Source organism: Anopheles moucheti, chromosome 3 (genome assembly GCF_943734755.1).
Source record: "Anopheles moucheti chromosome 3, idAnoMoucSN_F20_07, whole genome shotgun sequence".
Taxonomy (NCBI): domain Eukaryota; kingdom Metazoa; phylum Arthropoda; class Insecta; order Diptera; family Culicidae; genus Anopheles; species Anopheles moucheti.
In genome coordinates this window covers 65,819,993-65,841,548 of record NC_069141.1, presented here as the reverse complement: position 1 = coordinate 65,841,548, position 21,556 = coordinate 65,819,993, and the positions used below count along the sequence as shown (strand labels likewise).

At 45.6% G+C, this 21,556-nt stretch overlaps 1 protein-coding gene across 4 annotated transcripts in view; it reads left to right on the top strand.

Moving 5' to 3' along the window:
• LOC128301944 (WD repeat-containing protein 47) overlaps positions 1–20,182 on the top strand; it is a 63,141-nt gene extending 42,959 nt beyond the window's left edge. For 3 of the 4 annotated variants that reach the window (XM_053038626.1, XM_053038627.1, XM_053038628.1), the window contains 4 exons: positions 15,737–15,897; positions 17,909–18,305; positions 18,375–18,598; positions 18,873–20,182. In XM_053038626.1, the coding sequence (XP_052894586.1) occupies positions 15,737–15,897; positions 17,909–18,305; positions 18,375–18,598; positions 18,873–19,098 (1,008 nt within the window). In that variant the 3' untranslated portion in view covers positions 19,099–20,182. Of the gene's footprint in view, positions 1–6,485; positions 6,622–15,736; positions 15,898–17,908; positions 18,306–18,374; positions 18,599–18,872 lie in introns of those variants that run through there. The other variant, XM_053038629.1, reaches the window with a different exon arrangement.
• The last annotated feature ends 1,374 nt before the right edge of the window (positions 20,183–21,556 follow it).

The window sequence follows — 21,556 nt, the reverse complement described above, 5'->3', positions numbered from 1 at the left end:
CTTTCCGGGAAGGGAAGACAAACAGACACGGTTGAAGTTGAAGTTTGATGAGCGATCTGCTTCTTTTTTTTCTCACCTCACACACACACACACGCGATTCGCCGTGAGCTTTTTTTATGATGGAGAGCGTGCAGACACTCGCAACCCGCAACAATGACGGTGAGATGGTCACCCTCTAGTACTACCGGTCGCAGCGCAGGTGCTGTATTAGTTTATGTTTTATATTTTTATATCCCCCCCACCCCCTGAGGTGGAATAGACTACTTACAGAGCGCGTGCATTTGGTTGGAAGGTGGAGTTTTTCGGTGGAAGAAATTGGAAATTCCTGCATTCGTTACAACACGCGCGCGTCTCCCGTCCTCGTTTCGGTCGTTCGATGTTTTTTTTTTTGGGTGGGGTGATCGTGATGGTCACGGCACAAAAAATTAGTCGAGTCGCTGTGCTGGCTGTGCTGTGCCGTGATCTTCATTATTTCACCACCCACCGGGAGAGTGGAGTGCGTCAGGGCTCACCGTCATCGTAAATCACGCTCGAAAGCAGCCATCAAACCCCCGGCGCACGAGCTTCAAATAATGTCGAAATACACAAAAGAGGGGACGTGGGGGATTGGTGGTGGATAAAGAAGGAAAAGGCTGTTTGCTGTTTGGTTGGAAAATGTGCGTGCGGGTTGGGAAAATTGTATTGCAAATGATAAGATAAGAAGCTACGATCGAGCGCGCTTCTCTCACTGTCTGTGTGTCTGTGTGGTGTAAGTGAAGAGGTATTGCACAGTTTTATATTACGAAGAAATTGAATTGGAATGTAACTTCATCTGTACGTGTGTGTGAGTGTGTGTTTGTTTGTGCGAAATTAAAAAAAAAGAGTTCCACTAATTTGTTAGTGGGTCAATCATCGGTATGTGGATTTATGATCGTACATTTTTCATTTTTACCCAAGTGAAGTCTCGCTGGAAGGCGACAAGAAGTTTATTGGCATTTGGGGAGCAAACTTAACTGGAGCAACCGTACAGTGAAATCACACCAAATCAATCAATCGTGATCAATGCATATTAATGGTTTTAATTATTATTTTCCTTCATTTCTTTGGGAAAAAACCCCCCATTTTTTTCGCTAGTGCAGCCAGTGTGATTTGTATCGTTGTCGAAGAAATTATCGTGTGAATGCATAATTTAGAGTGAACAACACCTTTCGCCAGCACAAACACACACAACCCCATCGTAGAAATGGCGACATCTTTTGGTGCGTGTTAATCTTCCGCAGTTTTACGCGTGTGGCGCGACGGCAAGTGCAAGATTTGCAATAATCGAGTATAGTAGTGTAGACAAACCGTGGCCGTGGCCGCTCACCGGGCGAAAGTGAACCATCTTTCGCTTTAGACGGTTAGAGGAGCAGGGTGAAGTTCCCCAGTTTGTTTTGTGAGTGTTTTTTTTGTGTGTGTTGGTTGGTTTTCCACGGAGACACATTTTCCGCGATGGTGCTGACGGCGGCCACTACCACATCGTCGGCGTCGGCCGTCGTACCCGCCCCGATGACACGTTACGATCGGGCCCTTCCGGTGAACGCCATGACGGAGAAGCGGTACTCCGACCGGCGGCTGCGTCCCTGGCCCCCCACATACAACTACGGCATCCCGGGGGGTGGTGGCGGCGGCGGAGGAGGAGGCGGTGGTGGACCACCCGGTGGAGGTACCAGCGGGTCGACCATGCTGTCCATGACCGGTGGCAAATCGCGCTGGATGTCCGCCGGGCTGTCCGACCTGGGGGGTGGGGGTATGCGCGGTGGGGTCGGCAGTTCCGCCGGAAGTATCTACGGGGGCAGTGTCGGTGGTGGACAGCCGCGCTATCTGTACGCACCGCCCGGTGCCCTCAAGCGCCAGAACAGTGACTTTTTCCTGAACGTCAAGTCCTCCTCGCTGGCCGCCGCGTCCGGGGCGGGTTACGACTACAACAACAACTACGTGGTGAACAACATTGCCGCACGGAAGGTGAAAAACATCGCCGGCATGACGGCGATCGTTGACAGTGATAGCAACATGGAAGTTGTTCGACGGATGAGGTATGGTAGCAGGGTCTCACGTGTCTCACGAGTACGCGTGCAGAATCGCGTCGCGGATGTATCGGAAGGAACGGAATGGAAAAGGGCACCGCTCCCCGAGGGGAGACATCCTCGGGGAAAAACCGAAAGCTGGAACCACCGTTGGGATTCTTCAATGTAGTTTATCGAACGGAAATTAACGTTTCCTTTACAACGATTTCTGTTTTGGAGGGTTTCTATGGACTAGCTGCTAGCGGAGCTCGACGGTGCGTGGTTTGCCGCAAGTGATCGCGCTGTTACTGATTGAACAATTAGTCGAACGTAGCATTATTAGACGATGTATATCATGTTGAACATGGTGTACGAGAGGTTAATTTGATTGTGAAAGGATTGTGAATTGTTGCATCAGTCGGATGAACATCAATTTCATAATAATTTCCAAATCGGAGTCCAAATCGAGTTACGTTTCCAAAAAGCAATGAAGTAGTAGCTCAATGATCATCCTAATCTCATCCTAATGCCAAAACGTATACAGTCCGTAACGTAACTATACGACAACTACATTTTGGAGGATTATAAACAAAGTTGAAGAGATAAATAACGATGATCTGCAAGGAAGAATCTGATAAAAAGGGTGTAATATTTCTCAACATTCAAAATTATTGCTAATTTTATCATCATGTTATGTCTGAATTTCGCTTGCTCTTGACGCATTTGTTGAAGCGCGTTGCATCGAAAAATTAGCATTTTTCCGTTTTAATTTTATCCTTGTGTGTGTTGTAGTTACTGAAACAGTATTGATATTTTGGAAGGTTATAAGAGCATTGTAAGAAAAAATATATAAAACCAATCGGTGAGGAGCAGAAAGTATTAAAATTAAAAATACACTAAATTTAGCTATGGAACCCTTAGAATTACAGAACCAAACTGTAATAAGAGTGGTTAAAAAATGTTTTTATGTTAGTTGCTGGACGTTTGATACAGTTAATAATTTAGACGATTTTTAAAATGAAATTTCACAACCTTAATAACGATTTTTCGCAGGGTGTCGTATAATAATTGTAATTGTGTGCGTATTAGGTGTCGTATAGTTATGTTACGTACTGTATGTCGGATCTTAAAACGTGTAACTCTTAAAGCAACGTTTATAAAATCCATGTTCAGGAATTCTTGAAGAACTAAGAATCTATTGACAACCGATATTTTCCAGAAATTCTTCCCATAAGTATTGAACGTTCACCAATTTTTTAAATTCTTAAAAAGTGCGATTTTTGAAAAATTCTTGTTGTTTCACTGATGCAACAGTAAGAGTTTTTGGGTAAAAAAAGTAATTCCTTTTGGACTCGAAATGTCTGCCATTTGGTCATAAATTGTCGAATCACTTTCAGTCACCTTTCACATTTACGTTTAGGAACATTTGCAATTTATGTCTTGATGGTCCATTTCTACTTGGAAATGTTTTGTGTAATTTTTTTTTGTTGTTAATTCCATTTGAATATGTTTGCAATGCTTTTCAGGCATATCTGTGTAGCAAAAAACAAAAGATGAATTATTTCACTTTCCTTTTGTGCACGTTCGTTCTGCACGTTTCGTGAAGCGTGAAACCATCCATCAAGCGGGGGGTATTCTTAATTTACGAATTTTGACAGCCCAAACGGATCTGACGTTTGCAGCTGATGATCGGTCCGAAATGGAATCAACAATAAAACAAAGGAAATATTAAACACTTTCACGATCACGATTCGGGAAGAAATAAAAAAAAACGGATCAACTCTCGCCTCTCAAAGTCCCGTGCGCTTCTCGGTTCGACCGATTAAAGACCGGCTGCTCTGCTTTTGATGCATGACAATTCAAATCGGTTCAGTTTTGTGCAGACGATCGGCTCCGCATATGTTTGATTTTCAATTCGTTGCACCGTACCGATTCACCTTACTTTCACCCCGTTCCGCATCGTCAAAAAGGGTGGTCGACACGGTTTTACCTTCCCCCGGATCGCCCGATCGCATCACGTTAATATGGAAGTTGTGACAGGTTTTTGATTGCCGATGGTAAACTGGATCAAAAAATTGGAAAAAAAACAACAAAAAAGAGCCCCAAGCTGTGGTTAAAATTGCATGCAGCGATATCCGTGGTTGATCATCAGTGTTGCGATCGTGCGAGGAAAAGCTTCCAGCACCTCAGCAAACGATTGGCGATTTGTTTCTTGTTTTACCCACCCCCGGGGGGGTTACGGATACGGATTTGCAATCATTGCGGGCCGTTGCTGATTGGGACATTTTCCACTGTATGCAACGGGATCGTGTGCTATTAGTCCGGTGGTCTCATCACTAATGACCGGTTAGTGCTGTGCATAATGCAAAACACATCAGGCCCCTTGGAATACCCCTTTGCGTGCATATCCGAGGGACATCTCAATCCATTTATCTTCGGGAGCGTTTTTTTTTGTCCCGCTCGGTGTCGTCATCGATGTGTACCGAGACCACTTCGGCGTTGAAGCAATTAAACACATTCCCAACCGGTACGAATCCGTTTGCAAGAATGCAGGTCAGCTTTGGACTTGCTGCAAAAGAGTCCTCTGGCTGCTGGACGATTACTGAACGTTTGAGGAACCTCTTTCGTTTTTTCGTGGCCGTAATTTTAGTTCCGTTAGACATTACTTCGGTTTTGTGTGCCACCAATGACCATACTGCATTCCGGTTAGTTAAGCTGTCTACCGCTAAGTTACCGTATGATTAACGATCGACAACCGCCACTACGGTGCAGCACCAGCCCCTGGGCCTCGATTTCCGATTTTATTTCGTTTTGGCACACTTTACCCGGTCCGCGTGCACTAAAACTGTCACGTAAACTACCCACCCAAGGTACCGAGAGTTGCATTGGAGCCTCTCCCCTCGGTGGAGGTCCAGTTTGCCATCATCAAGGTTAAGTTTATTTATTTTTTAATGTTTGGTTTCGTTTTTGCATCACGAAAGGCCCTCGCCGTGTCTGGTTCGCCATTGCTGCACTAAAAACCTTCAAAATGGAATTGAATCGAACAAGCGGCAGGAGTGGTGGGATCCGGTTGAAAAGCGAATGGGGTTTAGGGGGGAAAAGAAAACCGGTTCCAAGCTTTTCCGGCCGTGTGTTCGCATGAAGGTAGAATGCCATCTAATACTGCAGGGTTAGCGCATGGCGCCTAACTAGGGCAAAGGAAAGTGGCCACCGCGAGCGCAGGAATGGGAAAGAAGATTCAAATGGACCAAACAAGCATCCAAAAAAGGGAAAAGGTTTTGATGATTGGACCGATTTTGTCCAATTAAAATGTCAATCAGTTATCGCCTAGGGAAGGCAGACGATGTTGTTGGGAAAACATTCAATAATTCATAAGCGCCCGGAGGCGGCAATGTGTCATTAGATGTGAACAGTGCTGTCGATAATTCGTTTATCGGCAAGATATTGATTAATTAGCTTGTTGCTTTCTTTTAACAATTTGTGTTGCTGTTTTGTGAAGGGGAAAAAGGTTTCCCTTTTTTCTTTCGCTTTGAAGGTTGAGAATGGCAAGAAAGCAGACAAATGATGCAAAGACCGATCAAGACATCAGCCATTAGCTGCCAGTTGACAAATGCTAAACGTTGCTGTTAAATACGTTACCACAATCAGTGTGCTACAGCGAAAATCCCAATGGTGTGTTGAAATAATAGCTGGAACTGTTTTGCATGCTGCTTTTCGTCCGCCAGTTCGGTGTTAATCGTGCGTTAAATTATTTCGCCATTTTCACGCAGGCGCTCTCGCGACACTCCATTCCGTTCCGTTCCGTACACATAATGACAAGCGATTTGGCACTACTTAAATTATGGGTGGCCCCCGAAACACCGTACGCCAGGTTGCGTGGCCCTCTTCGGTTTGCCCAATTTTAAAACGCCGTTTTTCTTCTACACACTCGGCGAAAAACGGTGTCTCCAGGCGACATTCGACCACGCAACAGAACAATTACCTGCAGCAGCGGTTGCAAAAGCAGCAACAGCAGCAGTACCAGCAGCATCATCAGCAGCAACATCACCAGCATCAGCAGCAGCAACATCACCAGCATCAGCAACACCATCAGCAACATCAGCAACAGCAACAGTTTTTCAATGTGAGCGCCTCGACCCGATCCCGCTCGAAGTCGATGGAAGATTTCGGCTCGAGCGGGTTCATCATCGAGAACAGCTACAAGTATCGTACAAAGAATGTGCTGACCGCGACCACCACAACGGGCGGTGGTGTGTCGTCATCACCACACGGCCATCTGAAGCCCTCGCAGCAGCAGCAGCAGCAGCTGAACAACAGCAGTGTAAATAGTAACAACCTTTCGCTGACCGGCGGTCCCGGTAGCCGGGTGGTGAGCCCCAACCAATCAACCTCATCGGCACCGCACCAGCACGCTAACGGTGGCAGCAAGCGAGCCCTGCGCCATTACACCAACAACTTCGGCAACAATCTCAACGGTGGCCATAGCTACGACAACCAGCATCTGACGCACGGGAAGAAGCTGCTGTCGCTCAAGAACCACCGGTCGGTGGACAATCTGCTCGACAACGTCGACATCAACTACAGCCAGTACTACCAGGTACACCAATACACGCGCACACGTGACAAATTCTATTCGCTGATCGCGACAACCATTTTCTTCCCGCAAACCCACCCAACCCACCGGAAGTAACGGGTGTTGGAAACGGAGGCGAAATTGCTTATTTTCCCTGTGGGCCGTGTGGGCTTTCCAACCAGCCAGTTCAATCACCAAACAAAGCCTCTTTCCGGCTCGGTGCACACCACGGTGTGTATGCGTGTGATTTATTAGTCCACACGAGAGGGGCTTTTACGTCTCAAACCACACAAGACACAATTCGCGAAAGAAATTGTGGTTGTCTTACTGTAGGTGAAAATAGGAACGAAAAGAAAAAAACCCCAATTCCGCTAAGTTAATTAAAACCATCAACCTGATCACTGGCATGGGCATCCCGGGGCGGACTCCCACAGGATGGGAAGGGATTCGGAAGAAAAAAAGGGGAATTGGACGGTGGCGCAAGTTGATTGATTCGATTGGTTTATTCTGACACACACACACACACACACACACACACACACACACATGGCACAACCCCATTCACCACACAAACCGGTAAAACTCCTTCTCGATCGTCGTCGTCGTTGTCGTCGCTTTTGTCATGTGTCGATCGTATGCTCTCCTTTTCCACTTGTGGTTTGTGTGTTTTTGTTTTGTTTTTCCTCGCGGTGGTGGAAGCGGAAAAGAAAAGCTGCAAAATAAAAAAAATTAACCGTACAGCTCAGCTTTACGGAGGAGTTTTTCCCCTGACCCCCCCATCTCCTTCCTGCATTCAGATGTGTGCCGGGTCGTTGTTCCTGTTCCTTTTAATTCCGTCCGTCCGTCGGCCTCTTGGCGTTCGGTTCTTTATGCCCAATTTCCTATCCAATTGTGGTGGTGGTGCGGACAAGAACGGGAACCAATTTCTGACCGGCACCAATCTCGACGGCAACACCCTTTTTTGCCACCTACATGCCTGTGCTGGGGACGGACGGGGTCGGAACGGAAAGTTCTTCCTTTCGCCGCCGTTTTTGGAAAATAGAACCGGAAGAAATTCGATTAACGCACGGTGATGGCGTTACGCTAGGGGAGGAGAAAAAAGAAAAGAAAAGCATGCTGGCCAAACATTCCTTTGTGGAGAATGTACCGGGGAAAAGCGGGTCTTTCTGTCTCCCTCTGTTTATACTCGCGATCGCCTAACAAATAATTGTCCCGCAAAAAGGCGATTGAAGAGAAGATCGGTGGGCTGATTTTATTGTTTCCTTCTTGGCGAACGCAAGGTGTTTTTCCTTTATTAAGTGGAAGTCTTTTTTTTTGGGAAGGGCGAGAATGAAAATTCTATTTAATTTCTTTGCGGTTTTGCTTTAACCATGGACCCCCGGGGGCCGGTCACGCATTCCGCAGCCGCTTTGGTCGAATTTTTACACGCTAGCTGTTATAAAACCCCATTTCATATTGGACGAGAAAGGAATCTTTAAACAAAAAAAAAAAAAAACACTCATACTCACAGAGAAGGTCTTTGGGGATTTGCCAGGTTGCTAAAGCTATCCAGTTCCCCGATGTCTGACCGATTGTTTTCGGTATTAGGGACGGAACGGACACTAAGCGATGGACCAGCAGGCGGGTGAGGATCGGCGGGTTAGCAAGCTCTCGCCGCTTTATTGCCAGCTCTGTTGGGGTTTGGAATTGGGACTTTTATATTATTTGGTGGGTTTTCTTTCATTTTGTTGGACAACGTATCCATTTTTTTCCGGTAAGCTCCGTGTGCTTTTTCTCACTTTTTCCCGTCGTCTTTTGCAAGAATGGTCAAATCAAAACAAATGAATTTGTGTCACGATTGTGATGGCGATGGTTCATCGTCACACTTCACATGGCTGTATAATGACATTGATGAGCATTTTACTGGAAGTGTCGAGTGGTCATTTAGCTGTCCGTTACCGTTAATTAGCAACACAACACTAGCGCTAAACTAGTACCAAGAATTAAGCATTTTATCACATTTTTGCATGCAAATTGCTTCCACAAAAATTGATGGCATTTAGCTCCGAAAAAAAAGGCAAATGAATGATCGATCGACAATCCGACTATCATCGATTTCACCTTCATCATTTGCAAAACCATTTCCCATCCTGTTATGAATGAAACAAATTTCGCCCTTACTTAATGCACTTTGCAAATGCGAAGAAAAAGGTAGGAAAATCACACACTCAGCTGGAAACGCAAAAGAAAAACGTTTTCCCTTTTTCCGTTCGAAGGTCAATCGGGGGGAAATTATAGATAAATTAAAACGAAGGTAAATTGTGGGGTTTTGTTAGGTTACAAAAAAAAAGATTAAAACTGAGTTTTCCTCTATAACATTTTTCGCACAATGGGGTAATGCCTAACACTGCTGGACGGGGAAAAAAATTGAGATTGAAGGGGGTCATGAGTGCACACATGCGAATGTTTCCTGGATGTAAAGGTTTTAATTTAGGGGAAAAAATATATACCCCCTCACCCCTTCTCATCCCACCCCCCTCTCGGATAGAGTAAAGCCCATCGTCATTAGTTTGTGTTGGCTAAAAACATAAAAAAGGGAAACTCACCACATAAAATTTGATCGCAACTTGAATGGCGCTTTTTTCTACACATATGGCAGTTGTGCAAATCGAGAGGTACACCAGCCGAACATTCAAATGTGGAACCTCTCCCCCTCCTAGTCCGGCCGGGTTAATTTAACCATCCATCACACGGTGGAGTCCACCGGCGCGGTTGGTTTAGCTTTGGCCCATTAGAATTATGGAAATTGTCTTTATGGGCTCCCAAAGGGTTTCCTTTTTTTCCATTTTCGGTGTCGTTATCGGGTCGGTTTACATCGGTTCGGCAATTTAATGTACCGTGTGGCGTGGCTCGGTAAAACCCTCCAACACAAGTGGACCTTCACTGGCGACGGGTACGGGTGCATTGTCATCGGTTAGATCGTATGGTAATGTGGTCACTCGTTACCACCGCCTCGCGAGGTTTGCGGGAATTGGTGCATGCCGTGCAGTGGGGCTTACACGATCCAACATCCAAACTGCTCGTACTCGTACGCTAAAAGTTTCACTTTTTTCAAATAAAATAACACGAAGCTGGCCGGAGGTGGTCCATCTTTAGACGGTTCAAGGCTAGAGAGAGGGTACTGCAGTAAAACCGTAGAAAACCACCCTTACATAAAGCGATCAACCATCAAATGATGTGATCGATCCGGACCTAATCGGACGCTAATGAAGTTATGAGCGCCAGGCCAGGCCGACCATCCATTATTAATGAAGCCATGCCATGCGAACGGTAGTAGTGACCGTTTGGATATTAAATTAGCATCCCGTAGCACTGCTAGTCCCACACCTCTTGCATGTGGTACAGCAGATAGGCGGCAAATTGAATATTTTAGCGTTTCCCCCGTCTGCGCGTAACAATAACGAAATACCACCCCGGGTACAAAGGTTCGGACACAGTTTTCCCAAACCGTCGTTCCAAATGTGCGGTCATGATCGACTTGTAACTTTCATTTCTTTTGTCCGAATTGTATTGTGTGTGAACGTGTGTGATCGCACACAATTGCATCCCTCTTTGGTTTTTATCAATATACAGCTAATTCGCCCAATATGACCAACTTTTCACCGAACGAGCTTATCGCCCGGCAAGCACCAACGAGGCTGCTGTTGATGATGGTCTGCGTTTGTACGCGTATGACCCGGTTTTGCTGGGTTTAAACCGTGCGCGACGGATTTCCTCATCTCGACGCCGTTTCGGGGGTTGTTGTAGCCTGTGGCAATAGGGTTGTTTCGATAGGGCATTACTACAATCAGCCGTCCAATCTTCGCCTTGTTTTGTCTCTCTTAACTAGCTGCGGGAATCGAGACGTTGTTGCGAGACGGCGTCTGGGCGAAATAATTATTGAGAGTGTGTGGAAAGGGTCCGATGAGATGTCCGGCTGGTTTGAAGGTCGAAAATCGTTCTCCCATTGTGCAGCTTCCAGCAGATGGTTGAGATGAAGAACGGAACTAGGTTGCATCATAATGAACCTGCTGGAATACGTTCATTAGGCACCTCTTTCCCACATTGTGCTTCCCCCATTTTCAATTCGCGAGGACTAAATATTGGCTCTAAATCAGCCAGTAAACTATGAGTTCTTCGATCTACTAACCCTTGCACTCTGTGCCGTTGCATACCGTTCTGGTGCCTTCTGTCGGTTGTCTGCTGCAATTTAACTGTACTTGCTAACCCTCTGTAGCCTTGCGGTCATGACCGAGCGCAGCACCGGCAGCGGTGTATTCACCTCGAACCCCCCTACGAAGAGGAGATCTTTGAACGGGGACCGTACGGAATGGAAGAAGTAAAGGGAGATACCCTCACGATCGAAGTAAAGCTCTACCGGCTCTACACGGAGCATAATAACAACTTCATAAGCACCTTCGCTACCCTTGTGCTGCCTTTTCATCCCTTCGGCCCACCGGACAACGGAGCATCGGAGAATGAATGCCGGCTTAATCATGCCCAGCCCAACAAACCCGCGGTTCGGCGGTGTTTAGGTTCCGATTGCCGACCCATTGCGCAAGAGGAGCGAGTGTGTTTGAGAGAAAGAGAGTGCACCAACACTCTGCAACCCTCGGTATATGACCCGGTTGGTCGGTGACCCACTTCCGTGGGCCATTTAGAGGTTTGCTGCTTAATGGTATTCAATTTCGATTCAATGCCCTCTCTCTCGCTGGCACAATTGGATTTACCACAGGCGGATCGCTACGCATCGCCCTCTATTCGTCATCGTGTGGAAATGGGCTGGAAAAATGCGTCTATTTTCACACCTTTTTTTTTTGGTACTCCCTTCTTTCTCTTCGTTCCGTGCCGCCGTTTGTAGGGCTATTGGTAGCATGAAATGGAAATATAACCGACGGCGAGTTACGGGGAGGATCGGTATGTATATTATGCAATGGGATGATGTGTCACTCTAACATCTAGCATCGGTGTACGGGAAGAGGTTGTCCAGTAGTTAAATCACACCCCATCAGTGTGAGCTCATTATGTTTGGAGAGCTATTTGAGATCAATTGGCCACACTTCTTCCCATCTCGGCATCGGGAACTCTGGAAGATATAGACACCAACCATAAGAATGGATGAGTGCAATTGATCGTACCCAAGTGCCTGTTTTGTGCGCAACGCAAAGAGAGTTATTGAGCACACGCATCAAATAATGGTGATCGCCAAAAAAATTTGCTCACTTTTAATTGTCCGTGTTGTTGTTGTTGTTTTCTTCCTCTTCTTCTTCGCTTGTGCAATGGAAGAAGATGCCCCAGACAGCACAGCCAGACTTCCGGGCTCGTTCGAAAATCTTCCCGATCGACCCGATAAACACAGCGTGAGTGAAATTGTTACGAAATGTTCCAATTGCAACGGAATCGGTTCCGAATGGTGTGGACGGAGGCAACAAAAAAAAAAAAACAATTGTACACGGGTTTGGCGCAATTATCTTCTCGTACTCGCTTTATCACTGCACCGCTTTTATTTTATCTGTTGCAAGTGAACAACAAAAAAAACACCCCCAAATGGTGAAATGTTTTGAGCGTCTTATCATTCGTACTGATCGGTCTAAATGACTTTAACTGCTCGTGCTGATAAATTACGCAACATGGAGCTGGAGTCATCCCCATGGTTGGGGAGGGGCGAAGTAGCAACGAGTTATCATTTGCCATTTGTTGTCTGGTCGGATGGTCGAATCCGGAAGTGAATTCTGCTTGTCTGCATGGGGGGTTTTCTTTTCTTTCGCTTGTTTCCTTCAACTTCTGCTACGGGTGAAATTAAATGGTTAACTTTGCCAACGATTACTGGCGTTAGAAGGTGTCGAAAATTAGCTAAATCCGGCCGTATTAAACACTCTGCCATGCCAGATGTACAGCTGGAAACAACCTGTGCCCGGTGCGGTAGTAATGAGCTGCAATTAGTGGCTTAAAGGTTAAGTTTTGGCCACGAGCAGCTTATCGCGAATAAGATTGCTTTTGCTGAGGTGGAATGTATAAAGGTTTGCCATGGTATCTAGAAGTGGTAAAATTAAATTATAACTCTTATTATGAATCTATTAGGCTGCGAAATTTGTGATCCCAGGGGGGGGTCTAAACGTCAGTATTCGGTTTAAAGATTAAAATTGTAGATTTGCAAATTTAAATTGAAAAAGATCTATGAAAACCTTGTTGTATAGTAAATGGAAATTGTTAATTTTCCATTTTTCGAATTTTTCGCATGAAAATGAAAAGTTGCTCCACTGCCCAAACCAAAACCTTCACGTTACGCATCATTTTCATTCGGAATTGCTAATGCTGATGGTTAAGTTTAATTTAGGACCAATTTGTTTCCCTGTAATTGTTTTTCTTGATATGATTCGGCAATTTTCACCACCAACGCCGAATTGCACAAGACCGGAACAATTGAATTGAGTGCGCGCTTGTTCATGTAACGCCAAAGTAACGCTCCTCTCCCTGGCCAGAGTTTGCCACTTTCCGCCACAAGTTAATCGCTAATATCGCGAATTAGAGACAACGATCCCTTCGATTATGGGTGCGAGGATCAGCACACTAAACGAAAAATTAAAACTAAAGGAAAAACACAAGCCATCAGAGTCAAAAAGAGAATTTGCAATAATGGGAATAAACGGCCAGCCATGATACTGGTTTATAGTAAGGGGAGGGTTTCGCCCCTACTGCCATACATTACCGTTTCGCCCAACATCGTCACACATCGTCATTGTCCGTTCGCTCGATTTAAAACCATTGCAGAAACACGATAATTGGACGTGTTGAAAAGTAAATGACCAGTGCGGATCCGATTCGCAACCGACGGTGACTGTGCTTGTCCGCATTCAGGTGGAAAGTGTGCGCCATATCCCGAAACGAGATGACGGCGATCGGTCGGAACACTGATCGCTGATCGCACTTTCCCGTTGGTTGGTAGTTGGGCAAAGATTAGCCAAAGCGCACACATGATATGCCGCACACTGCGCAACAGAAGCGTGTCGCGTGCCAAATCGTTTGACCACACGGCAAGTGCATCCGACGCGAATGCACTTTTATTACTCAATCTGCTCATTTGCAAGATAGAAGGGCGTGGTGTGTGAGTGTGTGCTTTTAATTTTCTCTGCGTCACAGGGGCAACCCTTCTTTGGAAGCAGCTCGCAAATTTGCAATCATTTCACTTTCTTTGCTAAATTGCACTCAGACACACACACACACACACAAACGCCATAAAAGTCGGTGCGATTTTAATTACAAAATTGTTGCACCACCGCTTCATCGTCCCGGGCGCACCAAACAGTGGTGCAACGCAACGTTTGACAGCGGCAGCAGCATCTGGCTGGCGGCATCATCAAATCGTGATCTTGTTGCGCCGCACCGTACACTGGTTCACTTTGCCCAATGCGCAGGCCCGGGCCGGTTCAGTTTTTATTGGCCCGGGACGGTTTCTTTTTGTTTTTCACCAACCAACCCCCGAACGGGAAAGAAAGCGCCATCTTTAGCGCGGAAGAAACAAAGTTCAACACGTACGGATCGCCCCGAACACAACACAGGGTGACTTTCTCCCAAGTATTTGCGAGCGAATTACCGATTGATTGTGGACGGTGTTGCTGCTGCTGTTGCCCCGTTGTTGCACACTTTTGGCAATGAAAACAGGCGCGGAAAACACAACGTTTTCTTCCTCCTCACCCCGCGGGTCAACAGTTTGGGACTGGTGGTCCGTTTGGTGTGGCGTTTCACCGATAAAAACGGAAAAACGATGCCGATGACCACCGGCGATAGAGGGGCGGGAACTCAATGACCCCAGCGAGTATTACAGGGTCCCATTATGATATGTGGTCGCTTTACGATCGTTCCGATCGATTGCTACATAATAGCGATATTGGGCGTTGGAAGAATCTGTGAAGTTGTGAAGTTTGGTAGGTTAATAACCCCGGGAGCCGACAGTAAGATGAAAAATGGCAGTGGGATACGTAAAATGCTCCTCTTCATTTCTATCTGCGAACGGTCAGTCGAAACGTCAATTACCGACGCGATAACATGGGCTGTTGGACTAATGAGGCTGCTTTAAACTGCCTCACGATACGTGCATCACTCACGAGGCGCGATGCCTTGAGACTTGGCAGTCACGGCCGAAGGGAAAGTGGATTTTCCTTCCACGGAGCAGCCACAGCAGCATCCAGTTCGGAGAATGCTTCTCGAAATGACCGCCGCACGGCAGTCCTGCATGTTATGGAACTTTACGACCGGTACCGTACTGAGACATTAAATAATAATCGATTTAAAGTGAAACTTGTTGTTTTTCTTTTCTGCGGCCCAAGCCGGATCTCCGTGATCCGAGGACGTGGACGTTGGGATCCCTCGATCGAGGGTGGATCTAACTGTGCTGATACTTTCTCTTCGCACAATCCCCGGTAATGTCAACAAGAAGTTCCTCCCTGTTGTTGAGGGGATTACAGTTTCGGACACACACCATCCGATTGTTTGATGGAAAGTGCTGGCAAGTGCTTCCTAATCTTGTCTCCTTTACGGGCAGTGGATGTTTTACGACCGAAAGTACCTGTGGCACCGAACATGATGGCCCGGTGGCAAACAGTGATGTTTGTTGCAACAAGCGGCTTGCTGGATCCGGTAGCCGCCTGACCTTCTCACGGATGCAAAACAGCCGGCCGTACCGGTGGTGTACAATTATGAACAACTTCGCTCACCCTTTTGCGTATTTACGTCGCTGCAAGCTGTCGATCGTGAAAGCAAGTTGTACCGCTTACTGACTGCAGGGGGCTGTTACCGGGTTGTACCCGGACAGGCAAAAATCGTGTCCACACCCGGGAGTTAATCGCCGTGTTTTCACCAACAACGCGCAATCAAACGCAGCGCGAGTTAAATATTAAACTTTTCCCAGACTGTAGGCGGCTCTCGGTACGGTATCCTTCCATCGGGATCGTAAGTGTCGATCACTTATCGATCATGATGGGAAAACCGTGAGCTTACGTAGCTTGCACGGTTCAAAAGCCCAACAAGCGTTACTGGTCCTGTCCCGCCGGCCCTTTCGGCATGATGTGATACACCGTTGACTGACATTACTTTTCCTTTCCGTTTTCCATTTCATTTGTAGCAATCGGACCAAAATCGACCACGATTTGTGGCGGTAACGACGCTGGAGGACGTGCAGGCGGTACGATGTGCGGAGTTCCATCCCAATGGGCGCATTTACGCGGTCGGGTCCAACTCGAAGACGTTCCGAATCTGCGAATATCCATCGTTATCGGAGATAAGGTAAGAATTTCGTGCTGGCCAACGTTTAAAAAATGTTTTTTTTTTAATTGTAGAATCATACGCACCATTATTATTCACTCGAAGGGCGCTCTGGTTTACATCAGCTCTGGCAGGCTGAGAGCGGTTTCGTTCGTAACCACCAGCTTTGCTGCAACATTATTATCCCGTCATCGAAACTTCCATCCGCCATTTCGGCACGCATGGTTAATGCACCGTCTCTCGCATTGCATCACTCACGCACACACCAACACGGGATTGGCCGCATATCGCGGTGCCGTGGTGAAGAAGCGTTATCACATTCTTCGCAGCATGATGCACACACACACGCACACGCACACACACGCACACACATGAGGCAATGATCCTCTCACGCACCCAATTTGCGTGTATACGTTCGCAAATGCGGCTGTGAATTTGGCATCTGTTTTGGCTTACGCGTCATCGGTGCATCATTGCATGCGATTTGCACCAATCACACCAAACCGCAACGCAACTCCTACACCCCCCATTCGTATGTGCGGACGGAAAAGTCGTGATAGCGGCTGCGCTTCGTCTTATGCGTGTGCTGTAAGCCAGGATGGGGACGCATTTGTTTGTAGCATCACACACATTCTAGCGATCCCATCGTACCATTTGCACTAGTTTTCGTTCGCGATCGTTTAGTTTTTTTCCTACTCGGTACATCGCTCTCTCTCGCTCTCTTTATCGTCTTTAATGACTTTCGCATCATACAATAATCAACGTGTGTTTTCGTTTCGTGTGGCCTGGCCCGTACACTCCCTCTTTCTCTTCTTCTCTTCGTTCTCTGCACGCAGCAAAAGATGTGAAACTGGCTGGTGAGCGGAAATGGATGAGTTTTCCCTTTTTCGTTTGATTTCGTTTCTTGTTTTACACTTGGCTTTTATGAATATGCTTGTTTTGCTGGCTTTTACAGCTTTTCCTGCGGTAGGATGACGATGTGTGTCTTGCAGCGATGTGATGTGAGGATCTGTGATCCCCAAGACAAGCTGCACTAGCTGTTTTGTGGTTGTTGTTGTTTTTGCTTTTGCTGGAGCGTAAAAAAGCCGGTTTAATTGTCTCTGACTGCAATACAATGTTGGGGAGTTAAGGCCGGTTTTGTGTTTGTGTGTGTGATTCGATTGCAAGGTGAATGATTCATATTTAGACATCATTAAGCGGTACCGCTTAATTCGCGATAGAAACCACAACCATGCATCGATCGAATTCGATCGGAGTGATAAAAGTTGTTGGTTTCTAATGATAAACGATTAATTTTATTCGATTTTAGACCGGTGGCAGGAATAATTAATATATTCGAACATGCATGCATTAGTTGGATGATAAATGTTCGATGTTCAAAGTAGAGGTAGATACATGTTAGGTTTAAGGCATATTTGCTAAGAAATACTAATTGAAATGATGAATCGGAATGGATGTAGGCAGTAATAAAGATGCCAGACTGGAGATTTAGCTAAATTACGCTTTAGAGAAGCAATTTTCAATTCAACTTTATCCAAAGGGGAGATATACACTCACTGGGTATGAGATACCAGGGCGTTTTACGATACCAAGAAAAACAAAAAATATTTTGAAAATATTATTTGTTTGGATTTTTGGATTTGATCGGGATATTATTATTTGTAAATGTACAAAGAATGAAACCAAACTGATCATGAACTGAATATTTCAATTTTTAAGAAATATGGCAGAAATTTAATGTTGAAAATTTATTTTTGACTTATGAATAAAATTCTTTTTATGTTTTAAAAACTGGAAATACCAGATTTAAAATCAATCTATTCTTAGCTTTTAGAGAATTTGTAACTGCAACGTAATCTTTATTTCGTGGATTTTTACAAGAGAGTCCTAAAACCTTCTGAGCTCCAAGAGAATACTTTTTGTCTAAATATTTGATCAAGTTGACTGTATATCTCCTCATAAGATCTAAAGAAAGATCGTTCTAATGTGTATCTCTTATCATAATACGCACATCCGTTTGTGCCATCCACAGGGAAGATCACAGCACGTACCAACCGACCGTACTGTTCAAGCGAACGAAGCACCACAAGGGATCGATCTACTGTATGGCGTGGTCACCGGCCGGTGATCTCATAGCGACCGGCTCGAACGACAAAACCGTGAAGCTGATGCGGTTCAACGAGTCGCAGAAGCAGCTCGAGGGCCAAGAGATGGAGCTGACGATGCACGATGGTACGGTGCGCGATCTGTGCTTTCTCGAGGACAGCTCGAACAAATCGAGCCTGCTGATTAGTGGCGGTGCGGGCGATTGCAAGATCTACGTCACGGACTGCGAAACGTCCACCCCGTTCCAGGCGCTCAGTGGACACGGTGGCCATGTACTGTCGCTGTACAACTGGGGCGGTGTAATGTTTGTTTCCGGTTCGCAGGTAAGTGAAGATCAAATGGAAATCGATGGCAATGAGTATTAATTTTCCTTTTTGTTTTCTGTTTTGTAGGATAAAACCGTTCGATTCTGGGATCTGCGTACGCGCGGTTGCGTCAACATGGTTACCCCCGCCACATCACCGGGCTCTCGGCAGGGTTCTCCGGTGGCAGCGGTTTGTGTCGACCCCTCCGGACGGTTGCTGGTGTCGGGGCACGAAGATAGCTCCTGCGTACTGTACGACATTCGGGGCAACCGGCCGATTCAATGCTTTAAACCCCATTCCGCTGACGTTAGGTAGGTAGAAAATGATCATAAGCAGCGTGCTTTTGAATCGGAAGGTTAAATATCACATTGGAAACTCTTTCCTACGGATGCGAAAGGCGCCTGGTAGCTTTTGCGAGGCTACCTACAACATACGCCTTTATCCATTCGAAGCGTTACCAAAGCGTTACCAAATCGTTATTTATAAATTTTGACCTTCAAAACCGGGGGTCATTGTGTGTGTGTAAAATGATGAAACGCGCCTTCCAACACAGTAACTAATCGAGCTGGTTCAATTTCATTTTAGATCGATTCGGTTTTCACCCTCCGCGTACTATCTGCTAACGGCCGGTTACGACAACAAGCTCGTCCTGACCGACCTGCAAGGCGATCTCACGATGCCATTACCGTCGGTGGTCGTCGCCCAGCACACGGACAAGGTGATATCGGGCCGCTGGCATCCGGTCGATTTCTCGTTTCTCTCCACCTCGGCGGACAAGACGGCCACCCTGTGGGCGCTGCCACCGATCTAGATCGCCAATGAACCACGACCCGCAACCCGCAAAAAAGGCAGAAGCGAAAAGGCGTCGAATTCATGGAAACCATCACCCTCCCCAGTGCACGAATAAGCGCCCCGGTGAAACAAAACGGGGGAAAACGGGCGCACACTTGTTATGTTATCTGTAGAGGATTTGTTTTGTTTAGCATTCGTTTACTTCTTCTTTCGTTTGTTCATACGTTTATGCTCGTCTAACCTGCACGGACCCGTGGTGTGCACCTGCGGTTCACCATTACCGCGCTGCACGATTAGCATTTTCTTTTCGTTTTTTTTCGTTCGTGTATGGACTGCGTGAGGCAGTATCATGCGAGTGCGTGGCATCGCATACGCGCCTCCCCATACAACAAGTCACCGGTGTATGTTATTTTTTGTGTATTATATATTATAGCATCTAATGGGAAACAAGTTGCAGAGATGAGCGGATCCCCCCTTTTTAAGGCTGCAGCATCGCCAAAATGCTGCTTTAAAAGACAAGAATGAGTCAACTGCAAAACATATTTTGCAGCCACCGCAAGAACATTAAGCACACAAACTTTGCATCCTTCCAACCTTAACCATCCTCCCTCCCTTTTTCGTGTCCCAGTGCATCGCCAGTGTGTGTTTGTGTGTAAAAATCTACCACCAATATTGCTTTGTGTGTAGCCGCTGGCAAAAAAAGGGGGAAAGCTAGTGTATTTATGCTATATGACATAAGTGAACGGAATCTAACGATATTGTAGCAATGTTAGGGAAAAACATTAAAATCATTAAAATAGAGAAGCGGGACAGGAAAAAAAGGGACGTAAAAACAAGGATTTAGCAACAAAAAGCAAGACAGGCGTTATTAGTATCAGAAAAACAGAGAGAGAGAGTGGTTTGGTTATAGTTGAAATAGTCTTTTCATATACCAATTTCTGGTGATATTTCTTCATCATAGCATCACAATAGAATAACGTTCTCATATTGAACGGAATGGTTTAAGTATGGCTTAAGAAACACGAGAAACAAATGCGAGAAAAAAAAAAACACAGGCGCAATACGAAGATTTGCTACTTTGGGTGGTTGGCGTAATTTTGTTTGGTTTGCCACCTCTGTTTGCTACTTAATTGTTTTCCTTTTGCTATTTACTTTATGTTTAATCTATTTCTTCTTTAATTTACTTGTAATATTATCTTATGAGTTCTTCTTCCGTTACATACGTTCCGTAGAAACGAACTCGATCGAAGTATTGACGAATAGTATTACTATCACTCAAACAAAAATTCGCCTTACTAAATTATTTTCATCAATCAATTCATTTATCGGTATTTTTTATTTCGCCCAAAGTATGCAGTTAGGAAAAGATGCAACAAACAGATGAAACCAATATGAAATTATTCTCAAAGGCTGAACACACGAATGATATTCCAATGTTTTAGATATTATTACTTTATCGCCAGGGCAGCCCAACTCTGCAATGGAAGTTAACGAAGAGAAGAAAAAAAAAAACGTTAAGCGCATGATCATACGATTTACACAAGTCATTGAACCACATTAACCAAATCATAACTCTTTCACCTGGCCAAAGGGTGCGAAACGAACATGGAAGCTTAACACGGGTCACAACCACACACAGGAGGAAGTGTTACGTGGCTTGTGACACTCTGTACGACCACTCGAAAGAGGGTATGGCACAGCAAAGAGATGCAACCAGTGGTAAACATACAACAGTTAGCGTTCGTTTGCTAAACAACGTGAGAAACTTGTACTAATCATTAGCGGTAGTGACTGAGTGCGAAGGGGAGAGCGGGAGAGAGTGAGTGTGTAGGAGCAATGGGAAAGAACGGCCGAAAGGTGAAAATGAAAGTGTTCCGTTTGAAGTGCGGGAAGGCAGTAGAAGGACATGTAACGGCAGTTTAGCTATCACGATTGACCAGTACCGCATGTTAATGCGCCTCAAAGCCCCAATTGCTGAAAAAGCACCAGTGTGGAGCGTTCCGGTGCTTTAAAAGGTGAATCAAATCAAAATTTTGTTCGTGGAAATAAGTTTGGGGTTCGTTTGGGGGGGTGAGAAAAGTGATGGAAAAACACGTTAAACACACTGAATGTAATAACCACTAACTAATTAACTTCCCACGAACCGTTGCGGTGGGTATGGAGAGATGAGACAAAATAGGAAGCGAATCAACGTTGTCCGAAAATACACTCACCTAGTGACAGATGCTGGAAAAAGAGTGGCTCACACGTGTGTGAGAGGCGTATTGATCGAACGCCGTGACAATGGTTAAATTAAAAACCCACGTACATACACACACCCCTCCTCGAAATGGCAAATGTATTTGTAATTGGCAGGAAAACAAATGAAGGAATAAATAAACTAAAATTTCATCTATAAAACAAACAATCCCAATGGTTCGGCATTTTCCTATCACCAGGAAAGAAACATAAACGTTGAAGGACGCTCGTGTGCCACT